The sequence below is a fragment of the Galleria mellonella genome, unplaced genomic scaffold (assembly GCF_026898425.1).
Source record: "Galleria mellonella isolate WM207_F2 unplaced genomic scaffold, CSIRO_AGI_GalMel_v1 utg571, whole genome shotgun sequence".
NCBI classification, from domain to species: domain Eukaryota; kingdom Metazoa; phylum Arthropoda; class Insecta; order Lepidoptera; family Pyralidae; genus Galleria; species Galleria mellonella.
In genome coordinates this window covers 59544-84477 of record NW_026442121.1, presented here as the reverse complement: position 1 = coordinate 84477, position 24934 = coordinate 59544, and the positions used below count along the sequence as shown (strand labels likewise).

General features: G+C 37.2%; 3 protein-coding genes across 6 annotated transcripts in view; all 3 read left to right on the top strand.

Moving 5' to 3' along the window:
* Window positions 1-16263, top strand: part of LOC113509355 (protein Wnt-7b) — an 85988-nt gene extending 69725 nt beyond the window's left edge. For 2 of the 4 annotated variants that reach the window (XM_052899474.1, XM_052899475.1), the window contains 7 exons: window positions 165-290; window positions 1567-1664; window positions 6242-6353; window positions 6839-7028; window positions 12828-13072; window positions 13575-13714; window positions 14615-16263. In XM_052899474.1, the coding sequence (XP_052755434.1) occupies window positions 165-290; window positions 1567-1664; window positions 6242-6353; window positions 6839-7028; window positions 12828-13072; window positions 13575-13714; window positions 14615-14766 (1063 nt within the window). In that variant the 3' untranslated portion in view covers window positions 14767-16263. Of the gene's footprint in view, window positions 1-148; window positions 291-1566; window positions 1665-6241; window positions 6354-6838; window positions 7029-12827; window positions 13073-13574; window positions 13715-14614 lie in introns of all 4 variants that reach the window. The other 2 variants (XM_052899476.1, XM_052899477.1) reach the window with 2 other exon arrangements.
* A 2714-nt stretch (window positions 16264-18977) lies between these two features.
* On the top strand, window positions 18978-20760 carry LOC113509412 (GATA zinc finger domain-containing protein 1). The gene is made up of 3 exons (XM_026892752.3): window positions 18978-19513; window positions 19838-20024; window positions 20532-20760. Exons 1-3 carry the CDS (start codon window positions 19115-19117, stop codon window positions 20696-20698), a joined length of 753 nt encoding a protein of 250 aa, XP_026748553.1. The 5' UTR covers window positions 18978-19114; the 3' UTR covers window positions 20699-20760.
* Window positions 20761-21162: 402 nt separating this feature from the next.
* Window positions 21163-23018, top strand: LOC113509354 (U6 snRNA-associated Sm-like protein LSm6). Its single transcript, XM_052899485.1, has 2 exons — window positions 21163-21378; window positions 22803-23018. Exons 1-2 carry the CDS (start codon window positions 21288-21290, stop codon window positions 22949-22951), a joined length of 240 nt encoding a protein of 79 aa, XP_052755445.1. The 5' UTR covers window positions 21163-21287; the 3' UTR covers window positions 22952-23018.
* The last annotated feature ends 1916 nt before the right edge of the window (window positions 23019-24934 follow it).

Here is a 24934-nt window from a genome sequence, read left to right as displayed (position 1 = left end):
TCTGAAAGCCTAACTGCAGTTGCCAATCCGCCTGCCAAGCGTGGCAACTACTGGCAAGACTTCCCTTATGGGAAACGCTAATGTCCAGTAGTGGACAGTTAACGGCTGAAATAACATTAAGTAAGAGGATTGTAAAATTTGAGCGTAGCGTGTGTGTTGCGCAGGAGCGGCGGCGCGGGCGGGCCGCTGCTGGGCGCCAACCTGGTGTGCGCGCGCGGCCTCACCGACCGCCAGCGGGCCATGTGCCACGCCGCGCCCGCCGCCGTCGCCGCGCTCGGCACCGGGCTCAGGTAAGCAACGATTCTTTTAACAATAGAAATTGTAGCACTATTACTATATATATTCCTTAGATTATATATGTAAATAGACTGTCTCCATACAAATATTTCGAGAAAAGCGTGGGTTATTATTAGGTGATGCCTTCTTAACTTCTATATTTAATTTGTCTTATCATTTCTGCATTTTTAATGTGTAAATACTCATTTTATATATTATTAAATAATAAGTCGAGATACATTGTATGCGTAAGTATATAGAACACTGATAAAAAGAAACGAGTCAGCTAATTTGACAATAAACTGACAAAAGGTTGACCCGTTGCTGAGGCTTGATAGTCTAAGACGGTGATCTTTATAATCTAAGACGGTGGAATACCAATGAGGATGATAGGTGAAAATTATTTCATATTAGCTTTTGATACTTAAAATAACAAAGAAGACAACCCACCTGATGGAAAATGGTAACTGTTATGTATAAACATATAAAACAAGAGAATACCATAGTATCCCCATACATTTATTTATTTATTTATTTATTCATTAGTACAAATATGTGTACATGGCGGACTTAATGCTAAAAGCATTCTCTCCCAGTCAACCATAGGGAAGTGTCAGAATACTCGAATGCGGTACTACTAATTATTAATATACATACGTACTAAAATTACATATATAAACGAATAAATATATATAAATAACAAATATACTTACACATATATGACATATACTATATTATACACGAAATTGAGAATAATATAAAGTACTTACTGCTCGGATAAAAATAAAAAGTGTGCGTTAACGCTTTTTTTGAAAGACGGTTTAGTCGGTAGTCTCTTAATGGCATCAGGAAGCGCGTTCCAGAGTCGTGAAGAATGTAGGAGAAAAGAGTTTGAAGCGTAACCAATACGGTGAGAGGGGAAGGATAATTGGAGAGTATTATTGGGTCGAAGGTTACGTTCGTGAGTTTCAAAAAGATAATGGAATACATTGCCTTCAAACGGTGGGATAGGGGAGTAAAAATTACAAGATACCTCTGTATCTTGTTATTTTACAACCATATCCAACCATTCAAAACGAAACATAGCGATGCAAGCACAACTGATTCACGACTCAAGGCTTCACTAAGGCACCTGACTGCGCCCTAATTTGAAAATGATAGATCGCTTCCCAGTAAATATTACGTGAGCGGCCAAATTTTAACGTACATCCCTCATTATATAAGACTGTTTGTAGGCCTATTGTGTAATTTGTACGGTTTAAATATGACTAACAGTAGGTACATTTGCAGCATGGCGTACAAGGAGTGCCGCGCCCAGCTCAGCGGCTACAGGTGGAACTGCTCCGGGGTCGGTGACGGCGCGTACTTCGGGCACGTAATGCCGCTAGGTAACTGTAATATTTATTTATTACTTTATTGCATTAAATAAAAAAAATATATAAATACAATAAATATTAATGACAAGTGATACAAAAGGCGGCCTTATCGCTAAGCAATCCAGACAACCTTTGTGTAGAGGACATTGAGAAAAAGACAAAGGGTAGGTGGCGCACTATTATATAAATACCACCATTATGGATTTATCTCTGCAAGAAGTATAGAATAATATATGACAGAATAAAACATCTGTTTCTCTATTGTTATAAGATAAAATATACTCACGGGGGGAAAGGGATTGTTAGTAATGGAGACTGAGAATCCTATTGCTAGCACTATACCCAACCAGGTCGACCTCCTCACGGTTCTCCCTGGAAACTATCATGGTTAATTCCTGATAAATTCATCATGATGGGCTTACTGGCCTGTTTTCACTCTTATCTATCACCGTTCACTGGTGCTCCGCCAGCGTATTCCGTTAGTGCAGGCGGGGTTACCATACCACTTACACCCATAAAAAAATATATATATACTCACAACACGAGGGATGAGCAGCGGCGTCCCTCTTAAAACATCTCTAAAGCCTGACTGCGGTTGCCAATCTGCCTACTAAGTGTAGGAACTACTGGCAAACCCCCCAAGGGGGAGGCTTATGTTCAGCAGTGGACAGTTAAAAGCTGATATGATGATGAACACTCAGGTTGTGGAATGAGCTTCCTGCCGAGGTTTTCCCAAGAGACTACAGCATGAAGTTCTTCAAAAGGGGGGTACAGAGGTTTCTTTTATGTCGGCAACGCACGCGTAATACCACTGGTATTGCAGACATTCATAGGCTACGGTAACCAGTTACCATCAGGTGGGCCGTATGCTTGTTTGCCACCTCAGTGGTATAAAAAAAATAAGCTTACTTACCACAGGTATTTTGGCGCGATACAGTCGCGGCGTTCGGCCGGTGTGGACGGTGACGCGTCCGTCCGTATCACACCCACATTGACTCGCGTGATTTATACGCGACGGCTAATTGACCCGCTGCCGGTGCACTGCCGAACTAAAGCCGTTTACACTACCCGATACGACTCGTGCATTGATCAGTCAATATACCAATACCAAAACATCCGGTACCGAAACCGATACGGGTTTTAGATTACAAAAAATCAAATCTGACAAAGCAGTTATGTAAAATTTACATTTACATTGTAAATGTACGTCAATATAAGACTACTTATGCAAGGTTGTTTTACTTTCTTTTTAAAACAACTTAAAAATGTAGATTATTTTCAATTCGCTATTACTGAGTATGCACTAAATAAAACCTGTATTAACATCATTGTAACAGATGAGTATTGAAATAAAAAATAGTATTATTACAAAGTAGTTAAAATTATTTTACGTAAATATAAAAGAACTTGCTGTCGGATAATAAAATCTTAAATGAGAATCGATACGACTTACGTCACGATCGTGTTTATGTACACAGATAAGTTTATATGGAAATCGGAGTTTCCGAAACTATCCGCTAGAGGCGCAGTTCTCAGTACACTCATATAAATTATTCATAAAAATTAAAACTAGGACATTTTATTACATACAATCCTATTTGAACTAATAGAATATTCTGTTACTGTCTTTTAAATTGAGAAATTAGTGCAAAAGAAAAAGACAATAGACTTCATTAGCTAAAATAGGTTTATAAAAGGTTTCATGTTTTTATTATGGAGGTGGTAAATCTTTGTGTGTACGACTTTTTTTTTTATCGTGGGTAAATGCATCATGCAGACCCATATGCCCCGGGGGAGGCGTATAGGTACTGCCGGACTCCTACCGGCTAAAACCACCACGGCATCCCTCGCCGCGCCAAAGTGTCGGGGACCCGGGTGAGCCCCAACGGCGTGTGTGTGCACGACTTACATTAAGCATTCTTAACGTCACGATCCGATGTGATCATGTCGTGTGAACGCGCTCACCACTACCTCCCGTCTTCCAATATGTTTGTCTGTCCGTCCAGCTGTCGCGGCAATTAACTTTTTATTTGCTTTACCTCCGTGTTAATTGAGTGACACACACGAGTGATTTGAGAACGTGTCTCGCTGTTTGTTTGTTTGTTGTTGTGTGAATCGTAAATTAATTTGACAGGTTTATTATGTGGAAAGTGCGTGTTCGTTCTGTCAAAATTGATGTATTGTACTACATTATTGAACGGACAATTAGCTTGATTTTAGTTATTCGAATACACATCAATATTTATTTTATAAATTATACTTCATTGTTCGTCCAAAAAATTAAAAACCTTTCATCATCATCATCATCATATGAACCATTAACTGTCCACTGCTGAGCATAGACCTCCCCCATAGACAACCATAAGAAACGGTCTCAAGCTACCTGCATCCACTGACTCCACTGATCCATCTAATAAAAAACTTTATATGACCAAAAATTATAAGAACCAGTTCTTTATTATTATTTCAGCCGTTAACTGTCCACTGCTGGACAATAGCCTTCCCCATAAGACGAATTTTGCCAGTAGTTGCCACGCTTGGCAGACGGGTTGGCAGCCGCAGTTAGATTGTTATAGATGTTTTATGTGTCATGCCCATCCCTCCACCACATGCTCCCTTAGTCGCCTCTTAGGACACCCACGGGAAAGTAAAGGGTGACCTATTCTATAGCGAAATACACATGACGAGGAACTAGTTCTTAGTTTCCAGGAATAGCAAACTACAGATTCGATGATGTCTATAGTTGTCAATTAACACGTTCTTTGAGTGAACTCTTCAATTGTATCAAAAATAAAGGAGTATTAGAAAAGAAACATTGTTTGGAACGCTTTGTCAAAGTTTACAACGCTCTACACTACGTACGTACATCTATCGCTGCCGTCGGAGATGTGGTGAGTGCGAAAGCGAACCCATGTCTCCGACATATGGCACCTCGAGGGTATATCGTCTGGTTTTTGGTGGGTACACCCCCACCTTACGGGGGGATTCCCACAGTACCCATTCACCTCCCACAAGGTGTATGGGTCTGCATAAAGCATTTACCAGACGTTAAAAAAAAAACGTACATCTATACAGAGTCGCCACTCGGGAATCTTCCTTTGCCAACATTGTTCGAACAATAGAATCATTGTAAATCCAGTAAATTATACTCGTACAAAATATTATAACTTTTAGCCTTATTTTCTAATTTTATTAATGTTAAGTCTACTTAATACATACTTTCTTATCACTGCATCCACTAATTGTCTTATTAGAGTACCGACAGCCGATACATAGTCTTACGCACTACCGTAGCTTCTTGTAAATTATGTATCGCGATTGTCTGAATATAATGTACCTCTAAGTAGTCGTATGATAAGCACTAAGTACAGATAAGCATTAAGGAGCAAATAGAACGAGCTATAAAGTAAATTGTATTCAGTATTAAGTGAAACCGGTGTCAGGAATCCTATTCTGGAACATAAAACACTATCGAATATGTTCAATCATATTACTAAGTGACTAGGTGATCATGTTTTTGTATGCTACTTTGAATGGCAATCAAGTTGATGGTCCACCTGATGGAAAGTGATAACCTTCACATGGACACAGAAACTTTATTTTGTGATTATAATCACATTCATAGTACCCCTCATGCGCATCATGTAAGAGGACTTAGATGTTATGCTTCGCTTCCAGCCCATACCCTATAAGTTCACTGCTATATCCCACTCTTCAAACCAAAACACTGCAGCTACTTGATGACAGAAATACGAGAAATATGTACCTCTCGTACCCATGTAGATTATTTTTGTGTACAATCTACATAGCATGTCCTTTTAGGGAGGATTTTTTTTATACAACTTAGAATGGCAAACAAACTGACGGCCCACCTGATGGAAAGTGGTAACCGTCGCCTATAGATATGAGCAGTACCACAGACATAACAGAGTATACTGTTTCGACCATGATACCCCCCATGCGTTGCCATTCCTGAGGACTCAAGTGTTATTCCTCTGTACCCAGTAAATTCACGCTATATCCTACCCTTCAAACCGAAACACAGCCATGCAAACACAACAAATTATTAAAAATGGAATCTTGTGGCCTCACTTATAAGTACCTTCTGCTAATTCAATCTTCACACGACTCCTCCTGAAAATATCATGATGTTAACCATAGTGAATTCATCATGACGAATCAACTCATCTGACTTTATCCTCATCTATCAGCTGTCATTGGTACCTCGCCAGCGTATACTGACAGCGCAAAAGGACTTAGCACTCCAATTCTTAAAAAAATCACTACCTCAACATACTCATACAAACTCCAAAACTTGTAACTTCGGAACTAGTCAACAATAAAAAAAATATCTAATTAAAGTTTCGACAATTCTCCGATGCTGCAAAACATCAAATGTACACGAAACCAAATGAAACCGAAACACAGCGACAAGCAAGATTATTTTGTCTCGAATTTATTATTTGCTGTGCCCATGGCCATCTCGAGCGTTACCTTCACTACAACATAGACTAATACCTCTGCCTACCCCATCAAGAATTGCAGCCATACTTATTTATTTTATTTCCACTACTCGTATTGCTGTGCAGCGACGCGCGAGGCAGCGTTCACGTACGCGATCACGGCGGCGGGCGCGACGCACGCGCTGAGCGCGGCGTGCGCGCGCGGCGACCTGCCCGCCTGCGGGTGCGCGCACAACAGGTAACTAGTTGCACTTCACATATACACATCATCATCATTACCGTACAGTCATGATTATCACTCTGCTAGGTACGGATCCTTCTACTTAGTTGCCTTTTACAACATCCTGGTAATGGATAGGAACGTTTTTTTTATGTAACATAGATAAGATAGATACCAACAAACAACCGGCCGGTTGAAATGTTCAGCAGTGAACAGTTAAAGACTGATATGATGATAATGATGATGTACCCATACCACCTTATAGCGTTACCTTTGACGAAGACTAAGATTTTATGTAATTCTGAAGTCAGTATAAATGTTTTCTTTTCCATTCATCTCTACTTGCTTTACTGACTTTTAGTATTCACTCGTTTTTTTAACCGTATCATCTTTCACACAGTTCATCTAGGCTATATCCTCCTCTCATATAAAGAAAATCGTGGCCAACTGTACAATGCAACATAAAAAATGAGAAGTTTATAATTTTGCTGTTCACTTACCAGCAAACTGTCGGTGCAGCGGCGGCGCGGCAGCAGCCCTTCCTCTTCGGACCAGTTCCAGTGGGGAGGGTGCGGGGAGGTGGCGTTCGGCGCAAGGTTCGCGCGCCGCTTCCTCGACGCCCGCGAGTTGGAGGCGGACGCTCGCAGCCTCATGAACTTACACAACAACCGCGTCGGCAGGAAGGTGAGCGAGGTACATAAGTTTCATACAGTCGGAGATTATCTCGAACTAGCTGTAACATGAAAAAATTACCTATCTGTAACAGTGATTCCGAATAAATACCACATGAGGACCCTCAATAGTGGTGCAGAAGAAGGATGGAGGAAATTAACTGGAAAGATCGGTTTAGTAATTAGGAGATACCACTTAGAGTAAAGAAAAATAAACAAATTATAAGAGTTATTGAGGTCAGAAGGGAAAAAATGTTAGGACACTTGATACGACGCGACGAACTTATAAACATTATAATAGAAGGTAAAACAGAAGAAAGGAGGGGAAGGGGGGACTAAGGCATAGTAACATCAGGCAGATCAAGAAAAAAGTTGATGTCGTGTCGTATCAAGAGATGAAGAGATGTCGTAAAAGAATAACGAAACTGACATATAAGAAAGAAAGAAAGAAAGATATAGATACAAAAGAAGGCATAGCATAATCTAATAGCTCAATATACACGCAGGATCATCTGCTACCGCTTACGAGCTGCAGGTACTCCTCCCGAATATATGCTGTGGTGTGTGCTTGTGGGCAAGTGTAACATTTCAGCTACATCTATTAAAAAAAAACAACGGAGCTTGCCATTTGTGTACCTGATATTTGAAATATGAAAAAAAAGGTTAAAAATCCCACATGACCGCAGTAAACTATTTCAAAACCGCTATCCCACGGATGGACTAATTACAACTAATTAGTATCTGTAGAAACCTCACTGTGAAACGACACCGCGCGCTGTATTATGTGTCATTGACAGCACTCGGCCTGCTAACACGTAGCAATCAGAATTACTAATGTTTCTCTCGTTCCTTGGATCCAATTACGGTATTGTGCAAAATGAGCGGTTGCATCCACAGAAGCCACAATTAGGCGCCTCGGGCTGCCGCGGCCAGTCTGCACGTCGAGAGGTTTTGCTCGTGCGTTTCCAATCGCGTGATTTTAAGGCACGATACGTTATCTTCTTGTACATATGTATATATGTATAAAATTGTAGCCATAGGGTTCTCTATATTGAACGCGATTTCACAGTCATCTGCAGAGCTATCTTTTAGTAACACTGATAATTATCAATTGGCTATACTTGCATGCTATTCTCTAATTCTTTTTTATACAACTTAGAATGGCAAATAAGCTCATGGCCCATCTGATGGAAAGTGGTAACCGTCGCCTATAGACATGAGCATTACAATGGACATAACAGAGTATACTGTTTCGCCCATGATACTTTCCATGCGTTGCCATTCCTGAGGACTCAGGTGTTATGCCTCTGTACCCTGTAAATTCACTGCCATATCCCACCCTTCAAACCGAAATATAGCCATGCAAACACAACTGTTTGACGATAGATACATGAATGAAACAGAGGTTCCGAAGCAAACAGCTTTTGTACAAAGTCTCCCTCTGGTAAATTCGGTTATGATAGTGAAATTACTAGATGCAATTACTTTTTATATTTTACTGACAATTTTTACTTTTTACTGTAAATTCCGAACAGTCTGGTAGCCTGTCACATTCTACCCTTCAAGCTGAAACATAGCCATGCAAGCATAGCTGCTTCATGCCAGATACACAAGTAGGCTAAAATCATTCAAAATAGAGTTTTATTATAAAGAATTTCCCTCCACTAATTCATTATGTCACAAAGGTTGCAAAATATTAGTATTATCTGTAGTGCTGCAAGAGTTCACAGCTTGTAATGGCTAGTACAATTGGCGGGCCATTAATATATTTGTTTGTAATATTATTAGATAATTTAATATAACTATTATCATAACACAAACCTAAGGCACAAAAAGAAAAAAAAATATTATTTTATCTATGTCATAAATTCAGTGTTAAATATAATATAACAACTATCGCCTCGTTATCGCTGTATTTAGGTGCACGGCCTTTAATGGAAAGATTTTTAAAAATCCTTTTTTTTTTATTATATCATTACTACGCGAGTCTTGAGTCTCGCAAAAAGACATTAATGCGAGGCTTCGTACGTTCGCGATGAGACATAATTTGGCGCGAAATTATAAGTAGATTCAGTTTTTATTTTACTTATTATAAAATCGTTTTTAGTGGATGTATTATAATTTATTACCGACTACAAAATAGGAAGTTATTATAATTACATTCAGCGCCTGTTTTTGTTATGTTTAATTTTGTATGTTTTGTATCTATAATTGAAGTTGGAAGATACCTCTTCCAACTTCTCAGAGTTTGCTAGCCGGAATTGCTTAAATCTTTCTTATTTATATTTTCTAAAAAATGTATAATAATTTGTTAATATTGAAACTGATTGTTTTATGTGTATATTATGCATGCGTGCTATAAAAATAAACTAATAAATATTCCATATGTTTTTAGTTTACAGATAAAGGTAACGAAAATATTAGGCAAATTTTAAATTATTTTAGGATGATGACATCTTGTCACCTTTAACTATCCACTGCCAAACATAAGCCTCCCCTTGGGGGATTTTGCCAGTAGTTGCCACACTTAGCAGGCGGGTTGGCAACCGCAGTTAAGCTTTGGAGACATTTTAGAGTATGTTCCATAATAAAAACCATCTGCAATTGTAGCAAAAATTGTTATTTTAATTTAAAAACTAAAAAACTGAAACGATTTTGTTAAAATTTTATGGGGTCAAACTGTAAGTTTATCCTTATACATAAAGAAATAATGTAATATTTACGTCACGTTATGTTTTAACTTTAAACGAATTGACTTACGTGAATTTCAGTAGAGTCTAGTTTTTTTTTTTTTTTTATGGATAATAACGGAATGGTAACCCTGCCTGCGCTAACGGTATACACTGACAGGGCACCAGTGAAAGGTGATAGATGAGAATGAAAAGGCAGGTCAGCCCATCGTGATGAATACACCAAGTGTATTCATTGTATTCAGCACGATAGTGCCCCCCCCCCCCAGTCGAATCCCGGATGGTCACGAAACTAAGCGAGTATTGTCGAATAAAATACTCGTAAGGCAATCCGGTTAATCTTACAGTTAAATATATATAACGTGTTTGTTAATCGAAATAAATTATAATAAAACTTAAGTACCGTACAAACAAAAAGTTTTAACTATAAGCATTCATATTTGCAAAGGAACACGCAGTAAATCTATTTGGCTATTAAAAGTGGTTGATTAAAATATTAAAAGAAATAAAATATGAAAGGAACCCAACTGCGTGGAACCCAACTGGCGCTGTGTTATTGAAACTCATAATTTTACACTGGCAAATTGTTATTGTACATACATGAGAATGCACGAGAATTATCCTTAAGTGGTGCATTACACTATTATACATAATATATTAAAAGTCATAAAATATATTCTGGAAATTAAAAGTAAACTCATTTTTTTCAGAACTATAAAAGATATTGTTAAACTTTTACTAGTGTAGTAAATTAGTAGAGATATCATAGATATTTGACAGTTATTTTCCTAACATCATATTATTGTCCGTGGATACTAACTGTATAATCCGTATTGAATAAAATTCTGTAACTATGGAAACAAAAGAAATATTCCTCGGGTTGACCACTAGATGAAGTTTATATATATATATATATATATATATATATATATATATATATATATATATATATATATATATATATATATATATGTGTGTGTGTGCTACAACGCGATATTAAGATTTCTAACAAGAGTATATATGGTCAGGAATAAAAATAAAAAATCCTCAATAATAAAAAGTCATCTGGTACAGTTCAAAGGTTTATTTATTGAGACCCGAATTAAAACCTACCTATAATCGTGCATGTGAATAAGGGTTTGTTCACTAACATTAACATTACTCCTTTATGGACATCTCTTTCACAAATTGTACTTTTTTCATGCTTAATTATCGCGCAGTTAAGATAGTTGTTCGCGAACGAATCTTTACACGTTTGAACTTAATTATGGTATTTAAGCGATTTAAAAAGGTGTAGTTATAATGTTGTAGTAATTGGGTGTAATGTCGTAGCTAAACTGTAAGTAGATCAATTATATGATATTATCTAAAATGGCCGTGTGACCCGGCATAGAATAAGCCACCCCTTCCTTTCCCGTGAGTGTAAGAGGCGACATAGAGAGGGCGAGAGATGGGTAGCAGCTTGCCTCTTACAACATCTCCAACGCCTAACTGCAGTTGCTAATCTGCCTGCCAAACTTAGCAACTACTGGCAAACCCCCTTAAGGGGAGGCTTATGTTCATCAGTGGACATATGAGCATATGATGACGATGATGTATATATTATTCTTTTATTTAATAATATATAAAGCGATAAGGCCATCCCATTGTTTTCTCATTGTGATTATTTCTTGTAATTGTTTATATTTATAATAAATTTACTATTGTAATATTTTGGAGGAAACAATAAAGAGTATCTATCTATCTATCTATAAGTGTAAATGACAGTTTGGTACGTGACCACCTAGTTACTGTAATAGTTACCTTCTGTTCGTACGTCGGTGCGGTAGGGGCGTGTACGAAACAAATGAGAAATGAAAGCTCCGAGAAAGATATCTCGCATTTAAATGTCAAGGGAGGAGTGAGTGGCCCACATCGAGTCGCCCATCGCACGACCGACATTACGGACAGTTCTCGTGTGCAATTTAAATCGCATTTACGTAAACCACAGAGAATATTACACTAATAGCCTAAACACACCCTACGCCTTCTAACGTAGCCATCTAGGTACTAGTTGTGGAAAGTTTTCAATGCAAATAGTAAATCGAACAAAGCACATTGTGTACGTTTTTCATTGGGTATTAATCATTTTATCTGTAGCTCATTACATTTTAAGCGATTTCTGAGCCAATTTGAATTAATATTTTTGTTTTGAAAATGTTTTAAATAGTTTTTTTTTAAATGACTTTTTTTTTTAATTATACAACGACTGTGATAATAAAACACGATTCGCCTGATAGTTGTCGTCTTGTTTGATACGCCATCTATTAGTGTGTAGCTATAATTAAGTCATTTTTTAATTTTATGAGTTAAAAGCGAGGAAGACGCTACAGTAGAATAATTATGATTTTTTATACAATTTGAAATGGCAAATAAACTAACGATCCACCTGATAGAAAATGACAACTGTCGTATACGTAGTATTGTAAATATTATATCTGCTAAGATACAAAATATACATATAAATAAATACAACTTAGAGTACCCTTAGGACTCTAGTAAGGATTATAGCTCTATTCTATCTTATTTCACTCCTATATCCCACCATTTAAACTGAAATACAGCCATGCAAGTTTTTTTTATACAATTAAGAATGACAAACAAGATGACGGTCCACCTGATGGAAAGTGGTAACCATCGCCTATAAACATGAGCAGTACCATGGACGTAACAGAGTACAGCAATTTTGCGACAGAAATACAAGACGACTTTAGTATAAAAGTATAGGTTATTTCGTGAAAGTCCATTTATTATAGTAGCCAGCCGTTAGCCGAACTTTTGATAAAAGTCTATAATCGTGTACGTCTTTTTTTTAATGGATGATAATGCAATAGTAACCCTGCCTGCGCTATCGATATACACTGATAGGGCACCAGTGAGAGATGATAGGTGAGGATGAAACAGGCCATTTGGCCCATTGTGACGAATTCAACAATAAATCAATCACGATGGTTTCCACGGGGAACCGCGTGGAGGTAGACGTGATATTGCTAGCAATGGGACTAATAATCTTCATTGCTAATAATTCCGTCTCCCAACCGCATACGTCGTGCGATCAAGTAATGAGCCTCCCGTGTTGCGGTACGCGGCAGACGGTGAAGGAGCTGGTGCGGCGCGAGTGCAAGTGCCACGGCGTGTCGGGGTCGTGCGCGGTGCGCACGTGCTGGCGCGCGCTGCCGCCGTTCGCGGCGGTGGCGCGCGCGCTGCGCGAGCGCTACCGGCGCGCGCGCCGCGTGGCCGCGCACGCCGCGCCGCCGCCGCGCACCGCCTTCGCCGCGCACGTGTCGCTGGCCGCCGCCGCCGCCGCCGTCGTCCAGCCGCACCTCGTGCTCAGGCGGTGCGTACGTCCACACACTACTGTAGACACTTAGCGCCCCCTCCCCCCCTAAGTATAATAGACCTCTCGTACTGATAGTATAATATCATACTTTTTGTTTCAATAAATTATAATGGAATGGTAACGCCGCCTGCACTAACGGTATACGCTGGCGGCGCACCAGTAAGGGGTGATAAGTGAGAATGACATGGCAGGTCAGTAAGCCCATCGTGATGAATACACCTGGAATTCAACACGATAGTTGCCAGGAGGGGCCACGTGGAGATCGACCTGACAGGATATATTGCTAGCAATGGGACTAATAATCCGATTACTAAAAATCCATCCCCACCCCCCGTACTAACGTACTAGTACATTTACATCGGTTATACACAACACATTCTATTATGTTTCGTCTACAGCGGAGATGTTTAACCTTCACTCACCCAGCTGTATGTTGCTGATAAAGCGGATGCTTAATAATGAAACTCAAATATTGTCAACTAAACTACTGTGTATACAGATACCGTCCGAACGGCGTGGGCCGGCCGCCGCGCAAGTCGGAGCTGGTGTACCTGGCGCCGTCGCCGTCGTACTGCGAGCCCGACGCGGCCGCCGGCTCGCCCGGCACCCACGGCCGCCACTGCAACCGCACCTCCAGAGGTACCACCACGCTGTCTTATACGCACCACACACACAGAGCACAGGACGCCACAATGACATGGCATGCCCAACCGTAATCCAAAACATTAATATAACGCGAGTAAAAATATTTACAGAATTTCCACCAAGGAATGTAACATTCCTCTGGCCGAACTGCTATTGGAGACGTTTCCTTACAAACGCAAACAGTTTACCACGTCTTTGTATTTATTTGTTTAGGCATGTTATTGTATTTATTTATATGGTCGCACACATTCAAATAAAAATTAGAGGAGTATGCCACATTACGTAGATAACCAATGCCTGTGTTAGTTGTGTATTATTTATTTATATACTTTTGTACATTCACTTATAGTATAGATATTAGGTTATAACAAAAATGTACATAAACGGACTTAATCCTTAAAGAGAGTTTTTGCAGTGAACCAAAGTTGATTTTGTTATCTTTATGAATATACTTGATACGATTAAGCTAACGACCCGCTTCAAAGTCCTATGAGGCGCTAATAAATGATTTAATTATAATAAATTCATTGATAATATTCATAAGAATTGTGTCGACAATCTGATGCCCCTGATCTCAATTGATCTGATAGTCTTTTGACCCTCATAACAAATTGTTCACTACACTATTAAATGAAAACACTGCACCGAGTATTTTTGAGTTTTATTAATCATTTTAATATAAAAAAAAAACAAGTCATTATATTGTAATGGAACATTAGAGTATAAATATAAATTATTGACAAAAAAGTTTTAAAACCCGAAATCTGTCAATGTAGCAGTAATTATCTCTAAATGATTTATCGCTTAAAAATGTTATCTTAAAATTTCAACGATACGAATACGATACCTCTACGATCTCATTGCAAAAATACACCCCCGGTATTATGTTCGCAGATGAGGACGGTTGCGAGAAGCTATGCTGCGGGCGCGGCTACAACACGGTGCGCGTCGTGAAGCACGTGCAGTGCCGCTGCCAGTTCCACTGGTGCTGCAAGGTCACCTGCGACACCTGCCTCTCGCGCACCGAGACGCACGTCTGCGAGTGACCGGCCCCACGTGTGCCAATACACGAGTGACCGTCTTCATATGTATGAGTGATTAGACCCACGAGTGCGAGTGACCGTCGCCACGTGTGTACATGACCGGCCAACATGTGCGAGTGACCCGCCTCACGTGTGCGTGTGACCGGACCCACCTGTACGAGTGACCCAACACACCTCTTTTTTTAATCTGAAATTGTACAGAATACAAACTCCAACAAGCGGGGAACAGCCAGTATATCATTGTACTTGTTTGCATTCTAAATTTATTATTCACGCTAGACAATTAGCATACAACAGTGTTAAATATACCTAATTAATATTTCAATAATTAATAATCCTAATAAAGATAAACTTGATGGTAATAGTCTGCGTTGGAGGTCCGCGCGGACCAAAAACAATCTTCGGCCTACATTTTGTCTGACATAATACACAGTATTCATCATATAAGCCTTTAACCAATGTTGAACATAAGCTTCCCCCTTGAAAGTTTTGCCAGTAGTTGCTACGCTTGGCGGGGGGATTAGCAACCGCAGTTAGGCTTTGGAGATATTTTAAGAGGGACGCTACTGTCCATCCCTCGCCCTCGCTTAGTCGCTTCTTACGACACCCACGGGAAAGGAAGGGGTGGTCTATTCTATGCTAGAACCACACTGTAATATACAGTAATGCATGCTGCAAAACATGCGACTCTCAATTGACGACACGGTGTTCTTTATACTCACCCGCGAATTTGATACTCTGGGTCATGCCATCTACAGGGCATATTCATCTGTGTATCCATCATCAGGCATGTAACTATGTACTTAATACAATTATTTGATTTCTATGAAGTTATCCTACTGATATGAAATGTAAAAATTTGCTAAAACTCTTGAATACTTGTTACTAAGTCGCTGATAATTAATTTAACAGTGTATGTTGCCAACATGTAATTACACTGATCAATTTAAAAGCATATAAAGTACTTATACTATTTGTAGTAGAGTCTCGTACTTAACACTGATTAATTTCTTTAACTTACCTACAGTTTTGTATTTATATAAAAATTGACGATGTTACTCCATAGAAAAAATCTTAACTATAAAATAATAACAGTACTGTCCTATCAATTGTAAAAATATATATTAATATTGATTTAGAATTGGCGAGGATATTGCTTAACATACGAAAGAAAATACAGACGAGTGGAGAATATCAACCTTTTTACATGTATACCATTTCAAATTGTTTTCTTTGTGCTATTTTAATCCAAGTTTGTAAATATGTCTCCACAATACTAGTTGAAGCACTAGCTATATTTAATGCATTTAATGTACGACAACGGCTTTAATATTGTAACTTATATCATTATATTAATTATAATAAGTACACAATAAGTTTAGACATAACAATTATCATAAGTGTGCGAACATTATACATACATTCCTTAAGTTAATCCTAACTTATTCACTATCACATTGAACACGTGCGCTTCTCAAATAAAGTTTTGTTTTACAATATGTTTGTATTTGTTTTATTCGTTGTTATTATTATTTTTATACAACACAGAATGGCAAACGAGCTGACTGCCTACCTGATAGAAAGTGGTAACCGTCGCCTATAGACATGAGCAGTACCATGGACATAACAGAGTATACTGTTTCACCCATGATACCCCCCCATGCGTTGCCATTCCTGAGGACTCAGGTGTTATTACTCTGTACCCTGTAAATTCACAATTATTGAGAAATATGCATAAGAAGATAACCTTTGTACTCATACTAGGCAAAGAAAACGTGAAGTAAAATTTTATCAGTAGGTCTTACCCATCAAGCCATAATCGCGCTAACGAGGTAACAATATTTTTAACTATCTGTACAGTACGGTATAACACATACGTTTACGACTAGGTAGGTACCTAATTAAAAGGTCAAAACAGACTTTATTCGTTAAAAGTTCGCTTCTGAAAGTTTTGATATATTGTTATTCCGTACAGGTGAGCTACCGTTAACTTCGCTTACGTACATTAAGTACTTTTAATTGGCTTGAAATACGGAACAAGTTGTGAAAAAAATAATCACCTGTCCACATATTTCACAAATAACTATTACCCATTTATCTGTATTTCCCAAATATCGCTAGTAACTTACATTGTAATGGATGATAATGGAATGGTAAGCGCGCCATCGCTAATAGTATACGCTGGCACGGCACCAGTGAGAGATGATAGGTGATGATGAAAAGGCAGTTTAGCCCACCGTAATGAATACACTTAGAATTCAGCACAATGATTTCCAGGGGGAACCACGTATAGGTCGACCTGATAGGGTACATTGCTAGCAATGAGGCTGATAATCCGCATTAGTAACAATTCCTTTCCCCCCGAGTAGCTTAGATTAAAGAGGCGACGACAGATGGCATTGTTTTTAGTTCTATTGTACCACCATCATCATCATCACATCAATCCTTAACCATTCACTGCTGAATATATGCCTCACCCTTGGGGGGCTTTGTCATGTACCCACGCTTGGCAGGCGGACTGGTAACCGCAGTTAGGCTTTAGAGATGTTTTAAGAGGGATGCAGCTGCCCATCCCTCGCCCTCCCTTAGTCGCCTCTTACGACATCCACGGGAAAGGAAAAGATGGCCTTCTATGCCGGGACCACACGGCCATTTCTGGTTCAGTTCTATTATTTTTGTTTTTATTATTATTATTAGGTCAAAATGATTTTACTTAAGTAGGTTGTGTACTAAACTGTATAAGTTACTACAGTATTTTAACTATCCCATGGGAAATCTTTAAATTTCCGTGATTAAAATAAAATATTGACCGGTAATGTAAACTACCACTATGCGAAATTTCATTTAAATCGGTCCAACAAATTCGGAGATTAGCCCGTACAAACAGACAAACGAACAAATAAGCAGACAGAGAAACAAAAAAATTGAAAAAATCTAGATATGTTCTTTACCTTTACCCTGTTTTTATTATGTACAAACATTCGACCTTTACAGTTTTATGTGTAAGAAAGAGGTTGTACACGGTCATAGACCTACAGCTCAATTAATTAGAAAAATAAATACTTTTGTCTTGTCACTAAAATAATCTTTGCAACATTGTACGTAATAAAATATTTAAATTTAAATAACATTATTGGTCTCCCGTAAAATTCCACATCCATCAATATGTATAGATGATATTATATATCTTAAAAGAAACGGGTTGATAATAAAAAAAGCTTAATATTGAAGTTCTCTTTTATCACGTCTTCATCAACAAGAAAACGTAAAAATTAATAACAGAATTGTAAAAACATAAGATAATAGAAAATCAATACAAAAATATAAAAGACGGATCATGATGGCCAGTAACATAAAAGGCGTATTATGATGGCCAGTAATACGCCACATAATATTAATACATTATTTATTATTTATTATTTTGGCAAATTGTAATCATTATTATAAACAATTTCGTTTAATTCATTCCAGATTTTTCTAACAATAAATACATAATTAACAAAATAATTTAATTCTACGTCAAACAAAATATTGTCATTATCAGAAAAACTGTCAGTCATTTGTTGACGTATGTATGTCCAATGTTGTCAAATATAATTTTTTACATTTTTTGTGATATCTAAGGCAATCAATTTTTACATATTGATTTTGCTTTTACACAAAATTATGACGTATTTATTTCCCCTCCCCTTCCACTTTAGAATTTTATAGTTGATATAATAATAATTGATTATGTATTGCGATAACAAAAGAGTCATAAATTAATACTATGATTATTAATTAACATTGTTTACACAGTTCTCGCCGTGTGGTCTCGGCATACAATGGACCACCCCAAGTATCCTCGTCTGTGTCATAAAATATAATTAGGCATTTCACTCAGATGTTGACAGTTCTAACGACTGATAATGATAATAACAAAATTCTATTTTTTTTTTTATTGTAAACAGAGACAGGTCAATCATTTTAATCAATCTAATGTGTTATCTATTATAAAAATCAATTATTTGTTGAAAGATTCGAGATTCAGTTTCTTTTTTAGCGCTTTTTATCGTTCATAAATATATATATTTATTTTTTAATTTTAAGTTTAACATTTAAACAGGATTGAGGACATTTTTTTGTGAGTTTATCAAATCAAAGTTTTTTTGCATGAAACCCGTAGTTTTTGTTACTTTTGACAATTAACTACTGGCAACTTTGCTCAAGTCAGACTGACAGCATGAATGACGGTTGTTGAACGTTTTCATGTTTTGTTAGATGTTATTATTATCGTAGTGATCGAATTCGAATAAATATTCCAATTTCAGATGTCTTTATAATTTAATATTGCTGAATTATAAATATAAAAATGCCAAAACCCGTGTGTGTTCAGTGCAACACTAACGACTCGTTACTTTGGCGTAACGCTGAGAACGGACAAATATGCAACGACTGTCACTTGGCGAACACAGCTGCGGAAACTAAAGCGGACATCTCAGTTAAAACAGAAACGGATGATAAAAAAGAGGAAAAAGACGATGAAAAGAGCAGTAAAACCGATACGGACTCTACACCAGCCAAAGCGACTGGCAAAGGGACGAGAAAGAGCACCAGATCGACTAGATATAAGCCGAAGACGACTACGCCAGCGCCGCCAAAGCCACCGGCGCCGCGAGGACGAGGCCGCCGGAGTATATTCAAGAGACCGCCACTGAAGGCTCCCACAGCCACTGCTACTGTTGTTACTAGTGATTCTGTGTTCTATAAGGTACCTACTAATCCTACATTAAATAACAATAAAAAATACTCTATGCATTTATCCAGTATATGGCCCCTTTGTGCAAAAATTCATTAAAGACCATTCAACATTATATTCTGAATATAATTAATTATATGATTGAGTTTTAACATTCATATATCGTTAAAAAAAATTAATTACTTTATATGTAATATCAAGTTTAAAATGGAGATCTTTAATCTCCATTTTACATTTGCAGCTAGACACAATTCAGTCTAAGAAAAGAATATTCTTAATTATTTTTTTTTATTTAAATATAGTAAAATAAACATAATTCCTTTTCTATGCTTTCAGGGAAACTACATGCAAGTAGGTGACATAGTATCCATGATTGATCTCGAGGGAGACATCTACTATGCACAGATCAGGGGGTTCATGACCGACCAGTATTGTGAAAAGAGTGCCGTGGTCACTTGGCTGCTGCCCACTAAAGCTAGCCCTCCTCCTGAAAAGGGCTTTGACCCTGCTACATACATTATTGGTAATATCTTGATAATTATTGACTTAGTAGAAATTTGGTAAATTAGAATCAAAATTATCTTTATTACTGAAAAGTATTTCCAAATTTCTTATTAGCAGTTTAAATTTTTTTAAGAAATTAATAATGCATAAATTTTTTGAAAAGTATAGTGCTTCCATGTATAGAATAGGCCCTGGTATAGAATAAACTACTCCTTTCTGTCCCATAGGTGTTGTAAGAGGCAACTAAGGGAGCTTGTGATGGAGGGATGGGCAGCAATGTCCCTCTTAAAACATCAGTAATAGTCAAGCCATCTGCCATGCATGGCAACTACTGCCAAACCTCTTATGGCGGAGGCTATGTTCAACAGTAGATTGCTGTATATAGATTTTATCCTTATTATCATCCCTCATTGATGCCCTGTCAGTATATGTCATTAGAGCAAACTGGCTTACTGTAATGATTTCACCTATTAAAAAAACCCTTATATAAGTATACCCTATACCACTATAATTGTCATGTTTTCAGGTCCAGAAGAGGAATTAGCTCGCAAACTGGATGTAATGGAATTTGTAATGCATGCTCCATCTGACTACTACAAGGCCAGCAACAGCCCATACCCACTTATAGACAATGAGGTCAACAACTACTCTGGATTTATTTGGACTTCTCTCGAACCCAAAGAGAGGATGTAAACTATGATTATCATTATACTTAATTATAAACTAGTATTAAATTATTATTATTATTGTAAGAATTTTTTTACTTCTGCCCTTATCCTGCAAACAAACATAGGTTTCCATTAATAACAGTAACCCCGTTAACGCTATCGGTATACACTGGCAGAGCACCGGTGAGGGATGATAGATGAGAATGAAAGCAGCTCAGTTAGCCCAACGTGATAAATTTCATAAGAATTAAAAATAATGTAAGCCGCAAACTAAATAGTGACACTGCGTGTCTTGACAATGCAATACTTTTTTATCTGTAGTTTATCTGATGTAACAATTCCTATTATAAGCAGGAATAAAGAAAATATTGAATACAAGTTTTATATAATTTATTTTTAGTGTACTTGATAGCTTACCTTACTAGAACGACTGTGAAACAACAAAACGCACGTTTTGCGTCGGAAATGTCATTGTCATTCAAATGTCAAAACTTCTAACCTCAAAATTTTATAAATCTATGTATGGAAAAACAGAACTGTCGGTACATTTCATACCGCTCATATTAATTTATATTTTATCCAGGATATACTTAACCATCTAGTATTTGTAAAGAATGAGTCGCAAGGAAGCTCTCTCATCATTTATCCAGCAAATTCACGGCCGCCCTGTCGTTGTGAAGCTAAACAGTGGGGTCGATTATAGAGGTGAGCTTTTTACTTGTTTACTTGATTGTTTACACATGCGGATCCTTGAATTCGTGCGCAATAGTGCTTTAATGTATAACAATATTAGCAGACGTACTGTTGTCTTATTTGTCGCTGTCTAATATTGGCATAATGTACTTATTCCGAGGTTAATACTCATTTGATATACAATTGAAGTAGTGAGGTAAACAATAACAAGTTGTGTCTAATAAATATACGAATTATCGTAAGTATAGACCTTATATTATATAGATAGAGCATCGAGCCTCAAAAACGGATGAACTTTTTGTCAGCTAACTCAAATTAGCTAACTCGGTTTTTTTTATTAATGTTCTATATACTTATGCACACAATGCATTTTGCCGTAACTATATTTAATTATTTAATAAGTAAAATGAATTTTTGCGTATTAAAAAAGGTGCAGAATATATAAGACAAAACAAATATAGAAGTTATAAAAGGAATCATTCAAAAATATTTATCATATAAAATTGTATGAAAAAGTTGATCCACTTTTCTCGAAGCATTTGTATGGAATCACTCTATCTATATAATCTAAGATATAGAATATATATTTATTTTTAATGAGTCAAAATGAAATGGGCTACTATTGCATCACTTACGCTACTGGTATACGTATGGTGGGGTACCAGTGAGATATGATATGTGAAGAGAAAAACAAATCAGGCCACATCATAATGTTGACATTAATTTACTGGGTACAGAGGAATAACACCTGAGTCCTCAGGAATGGCAATGCATGGGGAGTATCATGGGCGAAACAGTATACTCTGTTATGTGCATGGTACTGCTCATGTCTATAGGCGACGGTTACCACTTTCCATCAGATGGACCGTCAGCTTGTTTGCCATTCTAAGTTGTATAACAAATTCATCAGTAATTAACCACAATGGCTACCAGGGGCAACAGTATGGTAGACCACCTGTTATATATTGCTTGTTATGAAGCTGTTACACCCCATTACTAACAGTCTCATCCTAAACATGTATGTATTTTATAGTGGATTAGTGTATTTGACTTTATTATTTATTTGTTACAGTGAACACTCTGTATAAGCAATTTATTTGAACCAATTTCAATAAAAAAAAAATTCTTATTGCGAAAAGTTACTTGTAGGGAAAAAAGGAGTATAAAAATACTTACTGTGTAGAAAATATTTTTACTTGAAATATAAAGAATGTTGCTTATACAGAGTATATTACTTGATTATTACCTATTATCTCTCATTGATACCCTTTCAACATAAAGAAATATGCACTATTTCTTGATTCTTACCAGATTACCATTGCCATTTGCATCTATTAAATATATAATATAAACTAAAAATGTAAAAATACAACAACAAGTGCAAAGAACAAAATCTAATAGATTTAACATTTAAAACTTGAATCCATCCATTACAGGGGTGCTGGCATGTCTGGATGGCTACATGAACATAGCTCTTGAACAAACCGAGGAGTATGTGAATGGACAGCTGAAAAATAAGTACGGTGATGCCTTCATCAGAGGTAACAATGTGCTCTACATCAGCACACAGAAACGGAGGATATGATGTGTTATATAGCATTTAGTCTGTAAGAATAAGTTAATTATGTAAGGAAATAAAATTACTTCTTTTTTATTTTAAGTTTATTACTTCGTTATTTGAAAATATTTGAAGAAATATATTGCAGAGAGTGAAAGAAAATGCAAGTGTCTTGTGAGTGGACAATTAAGAGATGAAATAAATGTACAAATAATGAATCTTAAAAATTTTATTGATACAAACAGAATTAGAATAACTAAATAAATTAAATCAAAATTGATTAATATATAAATGAATTATAATTTCATTCAAACAAAGAAAAGATATTGCTACATACATTTTTATCTATGGCTACTTTATTTATACAGATAGTTTTCATTCTGGTAGGCTCCAGGAAATGTGTAGTAAAATTTCACATTATTATTTTCCTGCAATAAAAACAATATAACAGTGTTTTACAAGCTACTAGTGTAATCATCATCATCATCATATCAGTTTCTAACTATCGACTGCTAAATATAAGCCTCCCCCTTGGGGGGCTTTGCCAGTAGTTGCCACTCTTGACAGGCGAATTGGCAACCGCAGTCAGGCTTTAGAGGTGTTTAAGAGGGATTTTTTAATGAATGTTAATGGAATAGTAACCCCACCCGTGCTATCGGTATACACCGCCGGGGCACCAGTGAAGGATTATAGGTGAGGATGAAGTAGATCAGTTAGCCCATCGTGACGAATTCAACAAGAATTGTTTACGATGGTTTCCAGGGGGAACCACGTGGAGGTCGACCTAATAAAGCATATTGCTAGCAATGGAGCTGTCAAACTCCATTGCTAATAAATCCCTTTTCCCCCCTGTTTAAGAGGGATGCTGCTGCCCATCTCTCGCCGTCCTTTAGTTGCCTCTTACGACACCCACGGGAAGGATGAAGTGGCCTATTCTTTGCCGGGATAACACGGCCATAGCACTAGCATAGTATGTTGTCCTATTATTACATTACATACATTAATGCCTCTCTTTCTGTGAATGACAAAATAGGTAAAATAGGGTATATAGACCATATAGAATAATAGACTACAATAGGGCTGATACGGAGGGAAAGGGATTGTTAGTCATGGGGTCAAATAGCCCCATTACTAGCAATATAACCTGTCAGGTCGACCTCCACGTGGTTCCCCCTGGAAATCATCGTGGCTAATTGTAATTGAATTCGTCAGGATGGGTTAACTGACCTGCTTTCATCCTCATTAGTCATCTATCACTGGTGCCCCGCCATTGTATACCGATAGCGCAGACGGGGTTACCATAGCATTTTCACCCATTAAAATAAAAAGGGCTGATACACCTGAAGAAGGTAAAAGCCCTTAAGAATTATAACCTTGTTTATTACCTAGATACCTACATGTATTTTGACTACATCAGAGTCTTTAGTGTAACAGAAAACAATCACATTTTAGTATTGAAAACATAGCTTCACCTCAAATGGATGGTACAGAAACTCAGATTTCCATACAAACTTAATGTAAACACAGTCGTTACTAAGTCTTTTTACAATAGACTAGGCAGTCTCATCCCTCGTCACACCTTGTGAAATAAGTACAAAGAAAACAGAACTCATGTCCAAACTAAATTAAAGATGCCTGAAATACATTAAATTGTATAAAGAGATGTACGATAAATAGGGAACTAAAGGCGAATATCAGAATAGAAACAAGGGCTAAAAGATATAAAGTTGTTGACTTTACAAATTTAAATTCATTTCGAATAGCTTACCTGAATGTTATCTTCAGAATAGCTAGTGATACCTTTTCCGTTTCCCAAATCTGCAATCAAATTCTCGCCTCTAACACCATATTTACTTATGTATTGATTCCTTGCATTTTTTCCATTTTCTGGATTAAAGGGTATATAGACTCGATAATTGAGAATTCTTGGATCAAATAGTGGAGCCCAAAAACTTGAATAAACATATACACATTCGACCGTCATAAATAAGAACAAAAGTGCTACTCCCT

What these genes read in the sequence shown, in the direction of transcription:
- LOC113509354 (XM_052899485.1), top strand. Translation starts at nt 21,288, where the DNA reads ATGAGTCGCAAGGAAGCTCTCTCATCATTTATCCAGCAAATTCACGGC. An exon ending in CAGTGGGGTCGATTATAGAG is followed by an intron (nt 21,379 to 22,802) that starts GTGAGCTTTTTA and finishes CATCCATTACAG; the next exon opens with GGGTGCTGGCATGTCTGGAT.
- LOC113509412 (XM_026892752.3), top strand. Translation starts at nt 19,115, where the DNA reads ATGCCAAAACCCGTGTGTGTTCAGTGCAACACTAACGACTCGTTACTT. An exon ending in GTGATTCTGTGTTCTATAAG is followed by an intron (nt 19,514 to 19,837) that starts GTACCTACTAAT and finishes CTATGCTTTCAG; the next exon opens with GGAAACTACATGCAAGTAGG. An exon ending in CCCTGCTACATACATTATTG is followed by an intron (nt 20,025 to 20,531) that starts GTAATATCTTGA and finishes TCATGTTTTCAG; the next exon opens with GTCCAGAAGAGGAATTAGCT.